This window comes from Oncorhynchus nerka, linkage group LG7 (genome assembly GCF_034236695.1).
Source record: "Oncorhynchus nerka isolate Pitt River linkage group LG7, Oner_Uvic_2.0, whole genome shotgun sequence".
Taxonomy (NCBI): Eukaryota; Metazoa; Chordata; class Actinopteri; order Salmoniformes; family Salmonidae; genus Oncorhynchus; species Oncorhynchus nerka.
In genome coordinates this window covers 47,130,323-47,149,728 of record NC_088402.1, presented here as the reverse complement: position 1 = coordinate 47,149,728, position 19,406 = coordinate 47,130,323, and the positions used below count along the sequence as shown (strand labels likewise).

The 19,406-nt window shown below is 43.7% G+C and overlaps 1 protein-coding gene across 1 annotated transcript; it reads left to right on the top strand.

Moving 5' to 3' along the window:
- Nucleotides 1-1,296: 1,296 nt before the first annotated feature.
- Nucleotides 1,297-18,347, top strand: eppk1 (epiplakin 1). Its single transcript, XM_029657424.2, is given in 9 exon segments — nt 1,297-7,516; nt 7,519-8,673; nt 8,676-10,688; nt 10,691-12,439; nt 12,442-15,984; nt 15,987-16,082; nt 16,085-17,041; nt 17,044-17,529; nt 17,532-18,347. Coding segments are annotated over 9 exon segments (16,878 nt in total). The 5' UTR covers nt 1,297-1,311; the 3' UTR covers nt 18,206-18,347.
- Nucleotides 18,348-19,406: the final 1,059 nt, after the last annotated feature.

The window sequence follows — 19,406 nt, the reverse complement described above, 5'->3', positions numbered from 1 at the left end:
CAGTTTACTTGTGAAGATAACTTTAGCGCCGGACTAAAAACCCTATTCAAATTCAAATTCAACACAAACCTTCAAATACTATTGGTATGTGATGAGACATTATATAAAGTCTTTATAGTGTTTTATTTAGATTTTATAGGTGATTTTTGAAAAGACACGGGTGAGCTCCATTGCTTTCTTCAATCATGCAGAGACGGGTAGCATGAAGGTCTCATCATTGATTTTGCTGGAAAGGGGAGAAATTGTGCTTTACAATGGTATTCATATTAAATGTTTTGGGCGCTAAAATAAGGTCAAGTGTAATGAAACACTGCAATGTATGTGAGTTTGCTAGCTACCGTTATTGTGCTCCCCCAAACACGTTTGATCTTATGTTTTGATGAGCATGGGGCCTAGTGAATGCACCATATTTCTGCTCAACTTTTTATGAATTATGTCACTGTAGATGAAGTGTATGTTTTTTAGTCAAGCTGTGTGCTTTTCTGGCTCATTTACCCATTGTTGTCTTATGTCTTAACATGCACAAGTGCATTTATTGATAACATTCAACAATATAAACCTAATCTAGTGGAATTAAGAATTATATATTCATGATCAGTGTCTTCTCTCAAAAATATGTTGAGTTACAATAATGTTTCAGGTTACATTTAAGTGCTCTTAGGTTTTATAGTTCCCCCATATTTCCATTTTAAGTCTACACCTTTCCAACAGTTGCTTTAGCATGCCTAAACAAATAAATACATTTCACAATGTTACACTGACTGTAGTTGTGGTCCATTTAATTTCTAGTTATTGCAGGAAATGAACTAAAATCATATTACATCTTAAAATCCACAATCAACCAGACAATTGTTTTCACTTCATTACTGAAATTACATTAGATTGAACTGATTTAAAATTGTGTTTATTTATACCTGCAAACAACTGCAACATCAGGCATATGAGCCCAGGCAAGATTTTTTTGAAAGTTAATGCCATGAAACTGATATGAAATAATACAGCACAAGCAAACAAATAATTTGAAGTCATTCTTCAGAGTAAATCATTGATAAAACATAAAACTATTACTAAAGATTTCTAAGTGAAAATGAACCTTTGCAACCTGATATTGTAAAAGAAAAGGAAAACCTGCTCTTGACAGTATCACTTTGCTTAAGATTATGTGTTGGCTGTTTGGCCTTATCATCCAATTATTCCCATTCACCTGCAACAAGCAAACTCAAATGTGCAAGTGCTTTTCCTATTTACATTTGTTTTTCTCTGTATCTTTACACAGATTTGAAAGTCAAGATTGAGCTGATCACTAAAGATATGGAAGGGAATGAAAATGGCCAGGCACAAGGCACCGGTGCAGTAGCTGGAGTCTTCCTGGAGAAGACAAAGCAGAAGATAACAATATATCAGGCCATGAAGAAACGTCTACTGAAGCCTGGCACAGCATTGGCCCTGTTGGAGGCCCAGGCTGCCACTGAGGGAATCATAGACCTTATCAACAACCGGAAACTTCCAATAGAAGAAGCTGTCAAGGAAGGAATAATTGGACCTGAGATGAGAGAAAAACTCCTTGTTGCTGAGAGAGCCATTGATGGTTACATAGATCCTTATACAAATGAAAAAATGTCTGTATTCCAAGCCATACAAAAGGATGTGATTCCAAAAAATTACGGATCCCGGTTGCTTGAGGCACAGATATCCACAAAAGGCCTATTTGACCCAGTTGAAAAAAAACATGTTTCAGTGGACTCAGCGATTGAGAAGGGACACTATGAAAAAGGTTTACTCTCTGACCAGATGGAAGACCTCAAAGTTTTCTATGATCCAAACTCACAAGAAAATCTTAACTACTCACATCTGATAGAGAAATGCATAGTGGATCCTGACACTGGCTTACTGCTGCTCCCAGTATGCATCACCTTCAAAGGCCTGCGAAGGGGGGTGTCTTCCACTGAGCTCCTGGCAGCAAACATCATTGACAAAGAGACCTATGACGACTTGCAGGAAGGCAAAACAACCACTCAGGATGTGATGCTCATGGAGACTGTGAAAGAGTACCTGGAAGGTAAAGGAGGTATCTCTGGTGTAGCTATGCTCTCGTCCAATCAGAGAATGAGTATCTATCAAGCCATGAAGCAGGGCATTCTTATGCCTGGAACAGCTCTAGTTCTTCTTGAGGCACAGGCTGCCACTGGTTTTATGATTGACCCTGTTCAGAACAAGAAATTCAGCGTGGACGAGGCTATTAAAAACAAAGTTGTGGGCCCTGACTACCATGCTAAACTGCTTTCGGCTGAGCGGGCAGTCACAGGATACAAAGACCCCTACACAAGTGAAACAATATCCCTGTTTCAGGCATTGTCAAAGGACCTAATCGTGAAGGAGCATGGAATTCGCTTACTGGAAGCTCAAATCGCCACAGGAGGAATAATTGATCCCATCAACAGTCACAGACTTCCTGTGGACGTGGCCTACAAGCGAGGTTTCTTTGATGAAAACATGAATGCAATACTTGCAGACTCAGGAGATGACACCAAAGGATTCTTTGATCCAAACACAAAGGAAAATCTGACATACCTTCAGCTGATGGGACGATGTGTCATCGACCCAGCCACTGGACTCTGCCTGCTTCCCCTTATGGAACAGTCAGGTGGTCGGAATCATAATTTCGTCGACTATCAAACCAAACTTAACTTCAAAGAAGTGAGAGTGAGGGTGACTTGTGGGAAGTACATGGGAATGATTGTATCCCTTTGGGAATTGCTGATGTCAGAATACTTCAACGAACATCAGAGGCAAGACATCATTCGGCAATACACACAGGGACACCTTACAATGAAGATGATGATCAGAAAAATTATGGAGGTTATAGAGCAATCAGTGAAAAGAACCAACGTCGTCTTTGAAGGAATCCGGGAGACTGTCACAGCAAAGCAGCTGGTAGAGGCAGATATCATTAGTGAGAATATCCTGGAGGAACTCAACAAGGGGAAGAAGACAGTGAAGGAGGTCACAGAGGATGAAACTGTTCAAATGTACTTACAAGGGAAAGACAGCATTGCAGGTGTTTTGCTTCCTGATTCTCAGATCATGACAATCTACCAGGCCAGACAAAAGGGAAAGCTAATGCCAGGAACTGCACTGATTCTACTGGAAGCTCAAGCAGCAACAGGCTTCATCATTGACCCTATTGCCAATAGAAAGTTTTCAGTGGATGAGGCAGTGAAGGCAAACATAGTGGGACCTGACCTTCATGGAAAGCTGCGTTCAGCGGAGAAAGCAGTGACTGGTTACAAAGATCCATACACTGGCAAAACCATCTCTCTGTTCCAAGCCATGCAGAAAGACCTCATCTTACAAGACCATGGAATTCGTCTGCTGGAGGCACAGATTGCCACTGGAGGAATCATTGACCCTCTTAACAGCCATCGTATTCCTGTCCATGTAGCATACAAGAGGGGATATTTCAATGAGGAAATGAATCAGATTCTTGATGATCCAAGTGATGACACTAAGGGCTTCTTTGACCCCAACACTCATGAAAACCTCACATACCTGAAGCTCATGGCTAGGTGTGTCACTGATCCAAGCACAGGCCTTTGTCTTCTGCCCCTCAAAGGCAAAAGCAACAGAGTCAACATACAAGATCACATAAAGGAGACATTCCAAGCTACAAATGTCACTGTTAAGTATGGCAGGTTCAGCTGCAAGCATGTAACACTCTGGGATCTCATCAACTCTGAATATCTGTGTGAGGACAAAAGGCAGGAGTTATTCAAACTGTACAAGTCAAGGATGATCACAATCAATGAAATCATTGTAATTATCCTGGAAATCATTGAATGCAAGGAGATAAAGTGGCAAGCTGGTCTTAACTTTGAGGGTCTGAGGGGGAATGTTTCTGTTGTGGACCTTTTGAGGTTGGAAATTGTGGATGAAAAGACATACAAAAGTCTGATTGAAGGGAAACTGACCAACAAGGATATACTGAAGATAGACACAGTTAGAACCTATCTGAGAGGAAACAGCTGTGTAGCTGGGGTGATACTCCAACCCTCCAGTCAAAAACTGAGCATCTATGAGGCCAAGAAAAAGGGCATCCTGACTCCTGGTACTGCGCTATCTCTTCTGGAAGCACAAGCTGCCACAGGCTTTATCATTGACCCTCTCCATAACCAGAAACTGACTGTGGATCATGCTCTGAAAGAGAAGATAATTGGCCCAGAACTGTACGAAAAGCTCTTATCAGCAGAGAAGGCAGTAACTGGCTACACAGACCCCTACACTGACAAAAAGATCTCACTCTTTCAAGCCATGAAGAAAGATCTGATCCTGCAGCAGCATGGCATTCGTTTACTTGAAGCCCAGATTGCAACAGGTGGCATCATTGACCCATTGAAGTGTCTGCATTTGCCCCTTGAAGTTGCTTACAGAAAGGGATACTTTGATGTAGAGCTTAATCAAATCCTGACAGATCCCAGTGATGACACCAAGGGATTTTTTGACCCAAGGACACAAGCAAACTTGACCTACATGGAAATGATGGAGCAGTGCATAAAGGACCCAGAGACGGGTCTGTTACTTCTGCCACTGATGGACAAAACTAAAACACAGAATGAAACGGAAAAATTGTACTCAGACGCTGAGATTAAACAGGAGTTTGAAAAGACAACTGTTAGCATATCAGTAGGGCGTTATTCAGGAAAGACGGTCTCTCTTTGGTATTTGATTCACTCTGGATACTTTACTGATGATCAGAGACTCCAGTTCCTTGAAAAATACAGAACAAAGAAGATAACCATACAAGTAATAATCACTTTGGTCATTTCCACCATTACAAAACTGGAAGAGAACAAAACTCTGAAAACAACAATAGGTTTGAGAAAGCCGGTCTCTGCAAAACAACTATTGAAATCAAGCATAATCGATGCCAATACCTTCAGGAGTTTGGAGGAAGGAAAAGTAACTCTTGAACAAGTGACCAAACTGGATTCTGTGAAGCAATACCTAAGGGGTACAGGAAGTGTTGCTGGCGTCCAGATTCTTCCATCCAAAAAAGTAATGAGCATTTATGAGGCAAAGACACAAGGTTTGCTAACACCTGGTACTGCACTGAAACTGCTTGAGGCTCAGGCTGCAACAGGGTTTGTCATCGATCCAATCAAGAACAAATATCTATCTGTTGATGAGGCCGCAAGAGAACGACTAATTGGACTAGAAATACATGAAAAACTACTCTCAGCTGAACGAGCAGTCACTGGATATGTAGATCCATACACAGATGACACAATATCTTTATTTGAAGCCATGAAAAAAGATCTGATCGAGAAAGGCCATGGGATACATCTGCTAGAAGCACAAATTGCAACAGGGGGAATAATTGACCCAGTCAACAGCTACAGGATACCTTCTCATGTCGCCAAGAAAAATGGCTACCTTGATGAAGAAACAAGTGAAGTAATGTCTAATCCAAATGATGACACAAAAGGATTCTTTGACCCCAGCACCAAGGAAAACCTAACATACCTTCAGTTAAGAGAGAGATGTGAAAAGGATACTCATACAGGACTTTTACTCCTACCATTACATGTTGAAGCTGGAGGTGACTTTCACACAGATGAACAAACAGAGCAGGAATTCAAAGACAAAATTGTGGTCATCAATGCAGGTAAATTTGAAGACAAACAAGTGTCAATGTGGGATGTGTTAATCTCTGAATACATTTCAAAACTGAAGCGAGAGCAGCTCTTGAAACAGTACAAGACAAGATCATTGACAATGAAAGAGATAATAGAAATAGTCATCATAATAATACAGGAAGTGACATCAAAACAAATCAAGTTCAAAGGACTGAGGAAGCAGGTATCAGCAAGTGAGCTTTATGAGTCACAAATCATATCAAAGGAACTCTTCACTCAGATTATCCATGGAGAAGTTACTGAAGAGACTGTAGGGGAAATGGAATCTATTCAAAAGTACCTTGGGGGCGCAACAAATTCCATTGCAGGAGTAAGAATTGAATCCACCAAAGAGATAATGAGCATCTACGAGGCCAAATCCAAAGGTCTTCTAACTCCCGGAACCTCTCTGGTTCTGCTGGAGGCTCAAGCTGCCACTGGATTTGTCATTGACCCAGTGAAGAACAAGAAGCTCTCTGTAGAAGAGGCAGCCGCTCAAGGTGTGGTTGGGAACGAGTGGAAGAACAAACTGCTTTCAGCAGAGAGGGCAGTCACTGGATACAAAGATCCCTACACAGGAAACACAATTTCCTTGTTCCAGGCCTTGAAAAAGGATCTAATTGTCAAGGACCATGGAATTCGCCTTCTTGAGGCACAGATTGCAACTGGTGGAATCATCGATCCAGTGTACAGTCATAGAGTGCCAGTAGAGGTGGCGTACCAGAGAGGATACTTTGATGAGGAAATGAACCAGATCCTCGATGACCCTGACGATGACACCAAGGGCTTTTTTGACCCCAACACACAAGAGAACCTCACCTACCTGCAGCTTGTGGAGAGGTGTGTGACAGACCCAGATACTGGCCTTAGCTTACTCGTAATTGTCAAAAAAGGAGAGTTTTATTTCTTCATTGATGAGCAAACCAAGACTATTCTAAAGGCTATGACAACAACTAAGGCCGGAGGCAAATTTCAAGGACAGAACGTATCTCTATGGGATCTCCTCTACTCAAAATACATCACAGAGGAGAGAAGGAGAGAGCTTGTGCAGCAGTATAAATCTGGAGCAATCACTATTGAACGCTTCATGGAGATTATCCTAGCAAGTATTCAACAAAAGACTACCACCACAATAACCACAACATCTTCAGTGTCAACATACACACCACCACCTGAGACAAAGTCAGAGAAAACAACCATCACCACAACAACCACAGAGACAAGCTTCCATGGTATCAGGAAGAATGTCACCGCTGGCGAGCTGCTTGCCTCAAAAATCATTGACATGAAACTTTATGAAGACCTCAACACAGGAAAAGTCACAGTGAACCAAGTGAGTGAAATGGACTCAGTACACAAGTACTTGGAGGGAACTAATAGCATTGCAGGTGTATATGTTCAGTCCACCAAACAGACCATGAGCATCTACGAGGCCAAATCCAAAGGTCTTCTAACTCCTGGAACCTCTCTGGTTCTGCTGGAGGCTCAAGCTGCCACTGGATTTGTCATTGACCCAGTGAAGAACAAGAAGCTCTCTGTAGAAGAGGCAGCCGCTCAAGGTGTGGTTGGGAACGAGTGGAAGAACAAACTGCTTTCAGCAGAGAGGGCAGTCACTGGATACAAAGATCCCTACACAGGAAACACAATTTCCTTGTTCCAGGCCTTGAAAAAGGATCTAATTGTCAAGGACCATGGAATTCGCCTTCTTGAGGCACAGATTGCAACTGGTGGAATCATCGATCCAGTGTACAGTCATAGAGTGCCAGTAGAGGTGGCGTACCAGAGAGGATACTTTGATGAGGAAATGAACCAGATCCTCGATGACCCTGATGATGACACCAAGGGCTTTTTGACCCCAACACACAAGAGAACCTCACCTACCTGCAGCTTGTGGAGAGGTGTGTGACAGACCCAGATACTGGCCTTAGCTTACTCGTAATTGTCAAAAAAGGAGAATTTTACTTCTTTATTGATGAGCAAACCAAGAACACTCTAAAGGCTATGACAACAACTAAGGCCGGAGGCAAATTTCAAGGACAGAAAGTATCTCTATGGGATCTCCTCTACTCAAAATACATCACAGAGGAGAGAAGGAGAGAGCTTGTGCAGCAGTATAAATCTGGAGCAATCACTATTGAACGCTTCATGGAGATTATCCTGGCAAGTATTCAACAAAAGACTACCACCACAATAACCACAACATCTTCAGTGTCAACATGCACACCACCACCTGACACAAAGTCAGAGAAAACAACCATTACCACAACAACCACAGAAACAAGCTTCCATGGTATCAGGAAGAATGTCACCGCTGGCGAGCTGCTTGCCTCAAAAATCATTGACATGAAACTTTATGAAGACCTCAACACAGGAAAAGTCACAGTGAACCAAGTGAGTGAAATGGACTCAGTACACAAGTACTTGGAGGGATCTAATAGCATTGCAGGTGTATATGTTCAGTCCACCAAACAGACCATGAGCATCTACGAGGCCAAATCCAAAGGTCTTCTAACTCCTGGAACCTCTCTGGTTCTGCTGGAGGCTCAAGCTGCCACTGGATTTGTCATTGACCCAGTGAAGAACAAGAAGCTCTCTGTAGAAGAGGCAGCCGCTCAAGGTGTGGTTGGGAACGAGTGGAAGAACAAACTGCTTTCAGCAGAGAGGGCAGTCACTGGATACAAAGATCCCTACACAGGAAACACAATTTCCTTGTTCCAGGCCTTGAAAAAGGATCTAATTGTCAAGGACCATGGAATTCGCCTTCTTGAGGCACAGATTGCAACTGGTGGAATCATCGATCCAGTGTACAGTCATAGAGTGCCAGTAGAGGTGGCGTACCAGAGAGGATACTTTGATGAGGAAATGAACCAGATCCTCGATGACCCTGACGATGACACCAAGGGCTTTTTTGACCCCAACACACAAGAAAACCTCACCTACCTGCAGCTTGTGGAGAGGTGTGTGACAGACCCAGATACTGGCCTTAGCTTACTCGTAATTGTCAAAAAGGAGAGTTTTACTTCTTCATTGATGAGCAAACCAAGAACATTCTAAAGGCTATGACAACAACTAAGGCCGGAGGCAAATTTCAAGGACAGAAAGTATCTCTATGGGATCTCCTCTACTCAAAATACATCACAGAGGAGAGAAGGAGAGAGCTTGTGCAGCAGTATAAATCTGGAGCAATCACTATTGAACGCTTCATGGAGATTATCCTGGCAAGTATTCAACAAAAGACTACCACCACAATAACCACAACATCTTCAGTGTCAACATGCACACCACCACCTGACACAAAGTCAGAGAAAACAACCATTACCACAACAACCACAGAAACAAGCTTCCATGGTATCAGGAAGAATGTCACCGCTGGCGAGCTGCTTGCCTCAAAAATCATTGACATGAAACTTTATGAAGACCTCAACACAGGAAAAGTCACAGTGAACCAAGTGAGTGAAATGGACTCAGTACACAAGTACTTGGAGGGATCTAATAGCATTGCAGGTGTATTTGTTCAGTCCACCAAACAGACCATGAGCATCTACGAGGCCAAATCCAAAGGTCTTCTAACTCCTGGAACCTCTCTGGTTCTGCTGGAGGCTCAAGCTGCCACTGGATTTGTCATTGACCCAGTGAAGAACAAGAAACTCTCTGTAGAAGAGGCAGCCGCTCAAGGTGTGGTTGGGAACGAGTGGAAGAACAAACTGCTTTCAGCAGAGAGGGCAGTCACTGGATACAAAGATCCCTACACAGGAAACACAATTTCCTTGTTCCAGGCCTTGAAAAAGGATCTAATTGTCAAGGACCATGGAATTCGCCTTCTTGAGGCACAGATTGCAACTGGTGGAATCATCGATCCAGTGTACAGTCATAGAGTGCCAGTAGAGGTGGCGTACCAGAGAGGATACTTTGATGAGGAAATGAACCAGATCCTCGATGACCCTGACGATGACACCAAGGGCTTTTTTGACCCCAACACACAAGAAAACCTCACCTACCTGCAGCTTGTGGAGAGGTGTGTGACAGACCCAGATACTGGCCTTAGCTTACTCGTAATTGTCAAAAAAGGAGAGTTTTACTTCTTCATTGATGAGCAAACCAAGAACATTCTAAAGGCTATGACAACAACTAAGGCCGGAGGCAAATTTCAAGGACAGAAAGTATCTCTATGGGATCTCCTCTACTCAAAATACATCACAGAGGAGAGAAGGAGAGAGCTTGTGCAGCAGTATAAATCTGGAGCAATCACTATTGAACGCTTCATGGAGATTATCCTGGCAAGTATTCAACAAAAGACTACCACCACAATAACCACAACATCTTCAGTGTCAACATGCACACCACCACCTGACACAAAGTCAGAGAAAACAACCATTACCACAACAACCACAGAAACAAGCTTCCATGGTATCAGGAAGAATGTCACCGCTGGCGAGCTGCTTGCCTCAAAAATCATTGACATGAAACTTTATGAAGACCTCAACACAGGAAAAGTCACAGTGAACCAAGTGAGTGAAATGGACTCAGTACACAAGTACTTGGAGGGAACTAATAGCATTGCAGGTGTATTTGTTCAGTCCACCAAACAGACCATGAGCATCTACGAGGCCAAATCCAAAGGTCTTCTAACTCCTGGAACCTCTCTGGTTCTGCTGGAGGCTCAAGCTGCCACTGGATTTGTCATTGACCCAGTGAAGAACAAGAAACTCTCTGTAGAAGAGGCAGCCGCTCAAGGTGTGGTTGGGAACGAGTGGAAGAACAAACTGCTTTCAGCAGAGAGGGCAGTCACTGGATACAAAGATCCCTACACAGGAAACACAATTTCCTTGTTCCAGGCCTTGAAAAAGGATCTAATTGTCAAGGACCATGGAATTCGCCTTCTTGAGGCACAGATTGCAACTGGTGGAATCATCGATCCAGTGTACAGTCATAGAGTGCCAGTAGAGGTGGCGTACCAGAGAGGATACTTTGATGAGGAAATGAACCAGATCCTCGATGACCCTGATGATGACACCAAGGGCTTTTTGACCCCAACACACAAGAGAACCTCACCTACCTGCAGCTTGTGGAGAGGTGTGTGACAGACCCAGATACTGGCCTTAGCTTACTCGTAATTGTCAAAAAAGGAGAATTTTACTTCTTTATTGATGAGCAAACCAAGAACACTCTAAAGGCTATGACAACAACTAAGGCCGGAGGCAAATTTCAAGGACAGAAAGTATCTCTATGGGATCTCCTCTACTCAAAATACATCACAGAGGAGAGAAGGAGAGAGCTTGTGCAGCAGTATAAATCTGGAGCAATCACTATTGAACGCTTCATGGAGATTATCCTGGCAAGTATTCAACAAAAGACTACCACCACAATAACCACAACATCTTCAGTGTCAACATGCACACCACCACCTGACACAAAGTCAGAGAAAACAACCATTACCACAACAACCACAGAAACAAGCTTCCATGGTATCAGGAAGAATGTCACCGCTGGCGAGCTGCTTGCCTCAAAAATCATTGACATGAAACTTTATGAAGACCTCAACACAGGAAAAGTCACAGTGAACCAAGTGAGTGAAATGGACTCAGTACACAAGTACTTGGAGGGATCTAATAGCATTGCAGGTGTATATGTTCAGTCCACCAAACAGACCATGAGCATCTACGAGGCCAAATCCAAAGGTCTTCTAACTCCTGGAACCTCTCTGGTTCTGCTGGAGGCTCAAGCTGCCACTGGATTTGTCATTGACCCAGTGAAGAACAAGAAGCTCTCTGTAGAAGAGGCAGCCGCTCAAGGTGTGGTTGGGAACGAGTGGAAGAACAAACTGCTTTCAGCAGAGAGGGCAGTCACTGGATACAAAGATCCCTACACAGGAAACACAATTTCCTTGTTCCAGGCCTTGAAAAAGGATCTAATTGTCAAGGACCATGGAATTCGCCTTCTTGAGGCACAGATTGCAACTGGTGGAATCATCGATCCAGTGTACAGTCATAGAGTGCCAGTAGAGGTGGCGTACCAGAGAGGATACTTTGATGAGGAAATGAACCAGATCCTCGATGACCCTGACGATGACACCAAGGGCTTTTTTGACCCCAACACACAAGAAAACCTCACCTACCTGCAGCTTGTGGAGAGGTGTGTGACAGACCCAGATACTGGCCTTAGCTTACTCGTAATTGTCAAAAAAGGAGAGTTTTACTTCTTCATTGATGAGCAAACCAAGAACATTCTAAAGGCTATGACAACAACTAAGGCCGGAGGCAAATTTCAAGGACAGAAAGTGTCTCTATGGGATCTCCTCTACTCAAAATACATCACAGAGGAGAGAAGGAGAGAGCTTGTGCAGCAGTATAAATCTGGAGCAATCACTATTGAACGCTTCATTGAGATTATCCTAGCAAGTATTCAACAAAAGACTACCACCACAATAAACACAACATCTTCAGTGTCAACATACACACCACCACCTGAGACAAAGTCAGAGAAAACAACCATCACCACAACAACCACAGAAACAAGCTTCCATGGTATCAGGAAGAATGTCACCGCTGGCGAGCTGCTTGCCTCAAAAATCATTGACATGAAACTTTATGAAGACCTCAACACAGGAAAAGTCACAGTGAACCAAGTGAGTGAAATGGACTCAGTACACAAGTACTTGGAGGGAACTAATAGCATTGCAGGTGTATTTGTTCAGTCCACCAAACAGACCATGAGCATCTACGAGGCCAAATCCAAAGGTCTTCTAACTCCTGGAACCTCTCTGGTTCTGCTGAGGCTCAAGCTGCCACTGGATTTGTCATTGACCCAGTGAAGAACAAGAAACTCTCTGTAGAAGAGGCAGCCGCTCAAGGTGTGGTTGGGAACGAGTGGAAGAACAAATTGCTTTCAGCAGAGAGGGCAGTCACTGGATACAAAGATCCCTACACAGGAAACACAATTTCCTTGTTCCAGGCCTTGAAAAAGGATCTAATTGTCAAGGACCATGGAATTCGCCTTCTTGAGGCACAGATTGCAACTGGTGGAATCATCGATCCAGTGTACAGTCATAGAGTGCCAGTAGAGGTGGCGTACCAGAGAGGATACTTTGATGAGGAAATGAACCAGATCCTCGATGACCCTGATGATGACACCAAGGGCTTTTTTGACCCCAACACACAAGAGAACCTCACCTACCTGCAGCTTGTGGAGAGGTGTGTGACAGACCCAGATACTGGCCTTAGCTTACTCGTAATTGTCAAAAAAGGAGAATTTTACTTCTTTATTGATGAGCAAACCAAGAACACTCTAAAGGCTATGACAACAACTAAGGCCGGAGGCAAATTTCAAGGTCAGAAAGTGTCTCTATGGGATCTCCTCTACTCAAAATACATCACAGAGGAGAGAAGGAGAGAGCTTGTGCAGCAGTATAAATCTGGAGCAATCACTATTGAACGCTTCATGGAGATTATCCTAGCAAGTATTCAACAAAAGACTACCACCACAATAAACACAACATCTTCAGTGACAACATACACACCACCACCTGAGACAAAGTCAGAGAAAACAACCATCACCACAACAACCACAGAGACTAGCTTTCATGGTATCAGGAAGAATGTCACCGCTGGCGAGCTGCTTGCCTCAAAAATCATTGACAAGAAACTCTATGAAGACCTCAACACAGGAAAAGTCACTGTGAACCAAGTGAGTGAAATGGACTCAGTACACAAGTACTTGGAGGGAACTAATAGCATTGCAGGTGTATTTGTTCAGTCCACCAAACAGACCATGAGCATCTACGAGGCCAAATCCAAAGGTCTTCTAACTCCTGGAACCTCTCTGGTTCTGCTGGAGGCTCAAGCTGCCACTGGATTTGTCATTGACCCAGTGAAGAACAAGAAACTCTCTGTAGAAGAGGCAGCCGCTCAAGGTGTGGTTGGGAACGAGTGGAAGAACAAATTGCTTTCAGCAGAGAGGGCAGTCACTGGATACAAAGATCCCTACACAGGAAACACAATTTCCTTGTTCCAGGCCTTGAAAAAGGATCTAATTGTCAAGGACCATGGAATTCGCCTTCTTGAGGCACAGATTGCAACTGGTGGAATCATCGATCCAGTGTACAGTCATAGAGTGCCAGTAGAGGTGGCGTACCAGAGAGGATACTTTGATGAGGAAATGAACCAGATCCTCGATGACCCTGATGATGACACCAAGGGCTTTTTTGACCCCAACACACAAGAGAACCTCACCTACCTGCAGCTTGTGGAGAGGTGTGTGACAGACCCAGATACTGGCCTTAGCTTACTCGTAATTGTCAAAAAAGGAGAATTTTACTTCTTTATTGATGAGCAAACCAAGAACACTCTAAAGGCTATGACAACAACTAAGGCCGGAGGCAAATTTGAAGGTCAGAAAGTGTCTCTATGGGATCTCCTCTACTCAAAATACATCACAGAGGAGAGAAGGAGAGAGCTTGTGCAGCAGTATAAATCTGGAGCAATCACTATTGAACGCTTCATGGAGATTATCCTAGCAAGTATTCAACAAAAGACTACCACCACAATAACCACAACATCTTCAGTGTCAACATGCATACCACCACCTGACACAAAGTCAGAGAAAACAACCATTACCACAACAACCACAGAAACAAGCTTCCATGGTATCAGGAAGAATGTCACCGCTGGCGAGCTGCTTGCCTCAAAAATCATTGACATGAAACTTTATGAAGACCTCAACACAGGAAAAGTCACAGTGAACCAAGTGAGTGAAATGGACTCAGTACACAAGTACTTGGAGGGAACTAATAGCATTGCAGGTGTATATGTTCAGTCCACCAAACAGACCATGAGCATCTACGAGGCCAAATCCAAAGGTCTTCTAACTCCTGGAACCTCTCTGGTTCTGCTGGAGGCTCAAGCTGCCACTGGATTTGTCATTGACCCAGTGAAGAACAAGAAGCTCTCTGTAGAAGAGGCAGCCGCTCAAGGTGTGGTTGGGAACGAGTGGAAGAACAAACTGCTTTCAGCAGAGAGGGCAGTCACTGGATACAAAGATCCCTACACAGGAAACACAATTTCCTTGTTCCAGGCCTTGAAAAAGGATCTAATTGTCAAGGACCATGGAATTCGCCTTCTTGAGGCACAGATTGCAACTGGTGGAATCATCGATCCAGTGTACAGTCATAGAGTGCCAGTAGAGGTGGCGTACCAGAGAGGATACTTTGATGAGGAAATGAACCAGATCCTCGATGACCCTGATGATGACACCAAGGGCTTTTTTGACCCCAACACACAAGAGAACCTCACCTACCTGCAGCTTGTGGAGAGGTGTGTGACAGACCCAGATACTGGCCTTAGCTTACTCGTAATTGTCAAAAAAGGAGAATTTTACTTCTTTATTGATGAGCAAACCAAGAACACTCTAAAGGCTATGACAACAACTAAGGCCGGAGGCAAATTTGAAGGTCAGAAAGTGTCTCTATGGGATCTCCTCTACTCAAAATACATCACAGAGGAGGGAAGGAGAGAGCTTGTGCAGCAGTATAAATCTGGAGCAATCACTATTGAACGCTTCATGGAGATTATCCTGGCAAGTATTCAACAAAAGAGTACCACCACAATAACCACAACATCTTCAGTGTCAACATGCATACCACCACCTGACACAAAGTCAGAGAAAACAACCATTACCACAACAACCACAGAAACAAGCTTCCATGGTATCAGGAAGAATGTCACCGCTGGCGAGCTGCTTGCCTCAAAAATCATTGACATGAAACTTTATGAAGACCTCAACACAGGAAAAGTCACTGTGAACCAAGTGAGTGAAATGGACTCAGTACACAAGTACTTGGAGGGAACTAATAGCATTGCAGGTGTATTTGTTCAGTCCACCAAACAGACCATGAGCATCTACGAGGCCAAATCCAAAGGTCTTCTAACTCCTGGAACCTCTCTGGTTCTGCTGGAGGCTCAAGCTGCCACTGGATTTGTCATTGACCCAGTGAAGAACAAGAAACTCTCTGTAGAAGAGGCAGCCGCTCAAGGTGTGGTTGGGAACGAGTGGAAGAACAAATTGCTTTCAGCAGAGAGGGCAGTCACTGGATACAAAGATCCCTACACAGGAAACACAATTTCCTTGTTCCAGGCCTTGAAAAAGGATCTAATTGTCAAGGACCATGGAATTCGCCTTCTTGAGGCACAGATTGCAACTGGTGGAATCATCGATCCAGTGTACAGTCATAGAGTGCCAGTAGAGGTGGCGTACCAGAGAGGATACTTTGATGAGGAAATGAACCAGATCCTCGATGACCCTGATGATGACACCAAGGGCTTTTTGACCCCAACACACAAGAGAACCTCACCTACCTGCAGCTTGTGGAGAGGTGTGTGACAGACCCAGATACTGGCCTTAGCTTACTCGTAATTGTCAAAAAGGAGAATTTTACTTCTTTATTGATGAGCAAACCAAGAACACTCTAAAGGCTATGACAACAACTAAGGCCGGAGGCAATTTTGAAGGTCAGAAAGTGTCTCTATGGGATCTCCTCTACTCAAAATACATCACAGAGGAGGGAAGGAGAGAGCTTGTGCAGCAGTATAAATCTGGAGCAATCACTATTGAACGCTTCATGGAGATTATCCTGGCAAGTATTCAACAAAAGAGTACCACCACAATAACCACAACATCTTCAGTGTCAACATGCATACCACCACCTGACACAAAGTCAGAGAAAACAACCATTACCACAACAACCACAGAAACAAGCTTCCATGGTATCAGGAAGAATGTCACCGCTGGCGAGCTGCTTGCCTCAAAAATCATTGACATGAAACTTTATGAAGACCTCAACACAGGAAAAGTCACAGTGAACCAAGTGAGTGAAATGGACTCAGTACACAAGTACTTGGAGGGAACTAATAGCATTGCAGGTGTATATGTTCAGTCCACCAAACAGACCATGAGCATCTACGAGGCCAAATCCAAAGGTCTTCTAACTCCTGGAACCTCTCTGGTTCTGCTGGAGGCTCAAGCTGCCACTGGATTTGTCATTGACCCAGTGAAGAACAAGAAACTCTCTGTAGAAGAGGCAGCCGCTCAAGGTGTGGTTGGGAACGAGTGGAAGAACAAACTGCTTTCAGCAGAGAGGGCAGTCACTGGATACAAAGATCCCTACACAGGAAACACAATTTCCTTGTTCCAGGCCTTGAAAAAGGATCTAATTGTCAAGGACCATGGAATTCGCCTTCTTGAGGCACAGATTGCAACTGGTGGAATCATCGATCCAGTGTACAGTCATAGAGTGCCAGTAGAGGTGGCGTACCAGAGAGGATACTTTGATGAGGAAATGAACCAGATCCTCGATGACCCTGATGATGACACCAAGGGCTTTTTGACCCCAACACACAAGAGAACCTCACCTACCTGCAGCTTGTGGAGAGGTGTGTGACAGACCCAGATACTGGCCTTAGCTTACTCGTAATTGTCAAAAAAGGAGAATTTTACTTCTTTATTGATGAGCAAACCAAGAACACTCTAAAGGCTATGACAACAACTAAGGCCGGAGGCAAATTTGAAGGTCAGAAAGTGTCTCTATGGGATCTCCTCTACTCAAAATACATCACAGAGGAGGGAAGGAGAGAGCTTGTGCAGCAGTATAAATCTGGAGCAATCACTATTGAACGCTTCATGGAGATTATCCTGGCAAGTATTCAACAAAAGAGTACCACCACAATAACCACAACATCTTCAGTGTCAACATGCATACCACCACCTGACACAAAGTCAGAGAAAACAACCATTACCACAACAACCACAGAAACAAGCTTCCATGGTATCAGGAAGAATGTCACCGCTGGCGAGCTGCTTGCCTCAAAATCATTGACATGAAACTTTATGAAGACCTCAACACAGGAAAAGTCACAGTGAACCAAGTGAGTGAAATGGACTCAGTACACAAGTACTTGGAGGGAACTAATAGCATTGCAGGTGTATATGTTCAGTCCACCAAACAGACCATGAGCATCTACGAGGCCAAATCCAAAGGTCTTCTAACTCCTGGAACCTCTCTGGTTCTGCTGGAGGCTCAAGCTGCCACTGGATTTGTCATTGACCCAGTGAAGAACAAGAAGCTCTCTGTAGAAGAGGCAGCCGCTCAAGGTGTGGTTGGGAACGAGTGGAAGAACAAACTGCTTTCAGCAGAGAGGGCAGTCACTGGATACAAAGATCCCTACACAGGAAACACAATTTCCTTGTTCCAGGCCTTGAAAAAGGATCTAATTGTCAAGGACCATGGAATTCGCCTTCTTGAGGCACAGATTGCAACTGGTGGAATCATCGATCCAGTGTACAGTCATAGAGTGCCAGTAGAGGTGGCGTACCAGAGAGGATACTTTGATGAGGAAATGAACCAGATCCTCGATGACCCTGATGATGACACCAAGGGCTTTTTTGACCCCAACACACAAGAGAACCTCACCTACTTGCAGCTTCTGGAGAGGTGTGTGAGGGACCCAGACACTGGTCTTAGCTTTCTGTCTCTGAATAAATGAGCTTATACGGATTTGTTTTAAAATTGTTATCAAAGATGTGCAGATATTTTATCTTTATTTTATCACATATAAATGCTTTCTTTGTTGATGTTTGGCGAATTATTCTGATTTGAATATAATAAAAAGCCATTTTTTAAGTGAATTTTGTTATTGTGAAGTTATCCACAATTATATTGTACAGTGCCTTTGGAAAGTTTTCACACCTCTTGATGTTCATTCTACAATGTATTAAATCTTTTTTCCCCTCATAAAAATACACAATATACCCAATAATGACAATGCCAAAACATTTTTTTACATCTTAAAAATAACATAAAACTTAAAAATAACATTTCCATAAATTTTCAGACCCTTTACTCAATACTTTTTTGAAGATCTTTTGTCAGCGATTGTAACCTTCAGTCTTTTTTGTTATGACGCTACAAACTTGGCACATATGTATTTAGGGAGTGTCTCCCATTCTTCTCTTTAAATCTTCTCAAGATCTGTAAGGTTGGATGGGGAGCGTTGCTTCACAGCTATTTTCAGGTCTCTCCAAAGATGTTCGAATGGGTTCAAGTCCAGGTTCTGGCTGGGCCACTCAAGGACATTCAAAGATTTTTCCCGAAGCCACTCCTGAGTTGTCTTGGATATGTGCTTAGGGTTGTTGTCCTGTTGGAAGGTGAACCGTCGCCCCAGTCTGAGGTCCTAAGCGAACTGGAGCAGGTTTTCATCAAGGAGCTCTCTATACTATGCTCCGTTCATCATCGCCTTGATCCTGACTAGTCTCCCAGTCCCTGCCACTGAAGAACATCCCCACATCATGATGCTGCCACCACCGTGCTTCACCGTAGAAATGATGCCAGGTTTCCTCCAGACGTGACGCTTGGCATTCAGGCCAAAGTGCTCAATCTTGGTTTCATTAGACCAGCGAATCTTGTTTCTCATGGTCTTAGAGTCTTTAGGTGCCTTTTGGAAAACTCCAAGCGGGCTGTCATGTGCATTTTACTGAGGAGTGGCTTCCGTCTGGACACTCCACCATAAAGGCCTGATTGGTGGAGTGCTGCAGAGATGGTTGTCGTTCTGGAAGGTTCTCCCATCTCCACAGAGGAACTCTAGAGCTCTGTCAGTGTGACCCTCGGGTTCTTGGTCACCTCCCAAGTCCCATGATTGCTCAGTTTGGCTAGGTGGCAGCTCTAGGAAGAGTCTTGGTGGTTCCAAA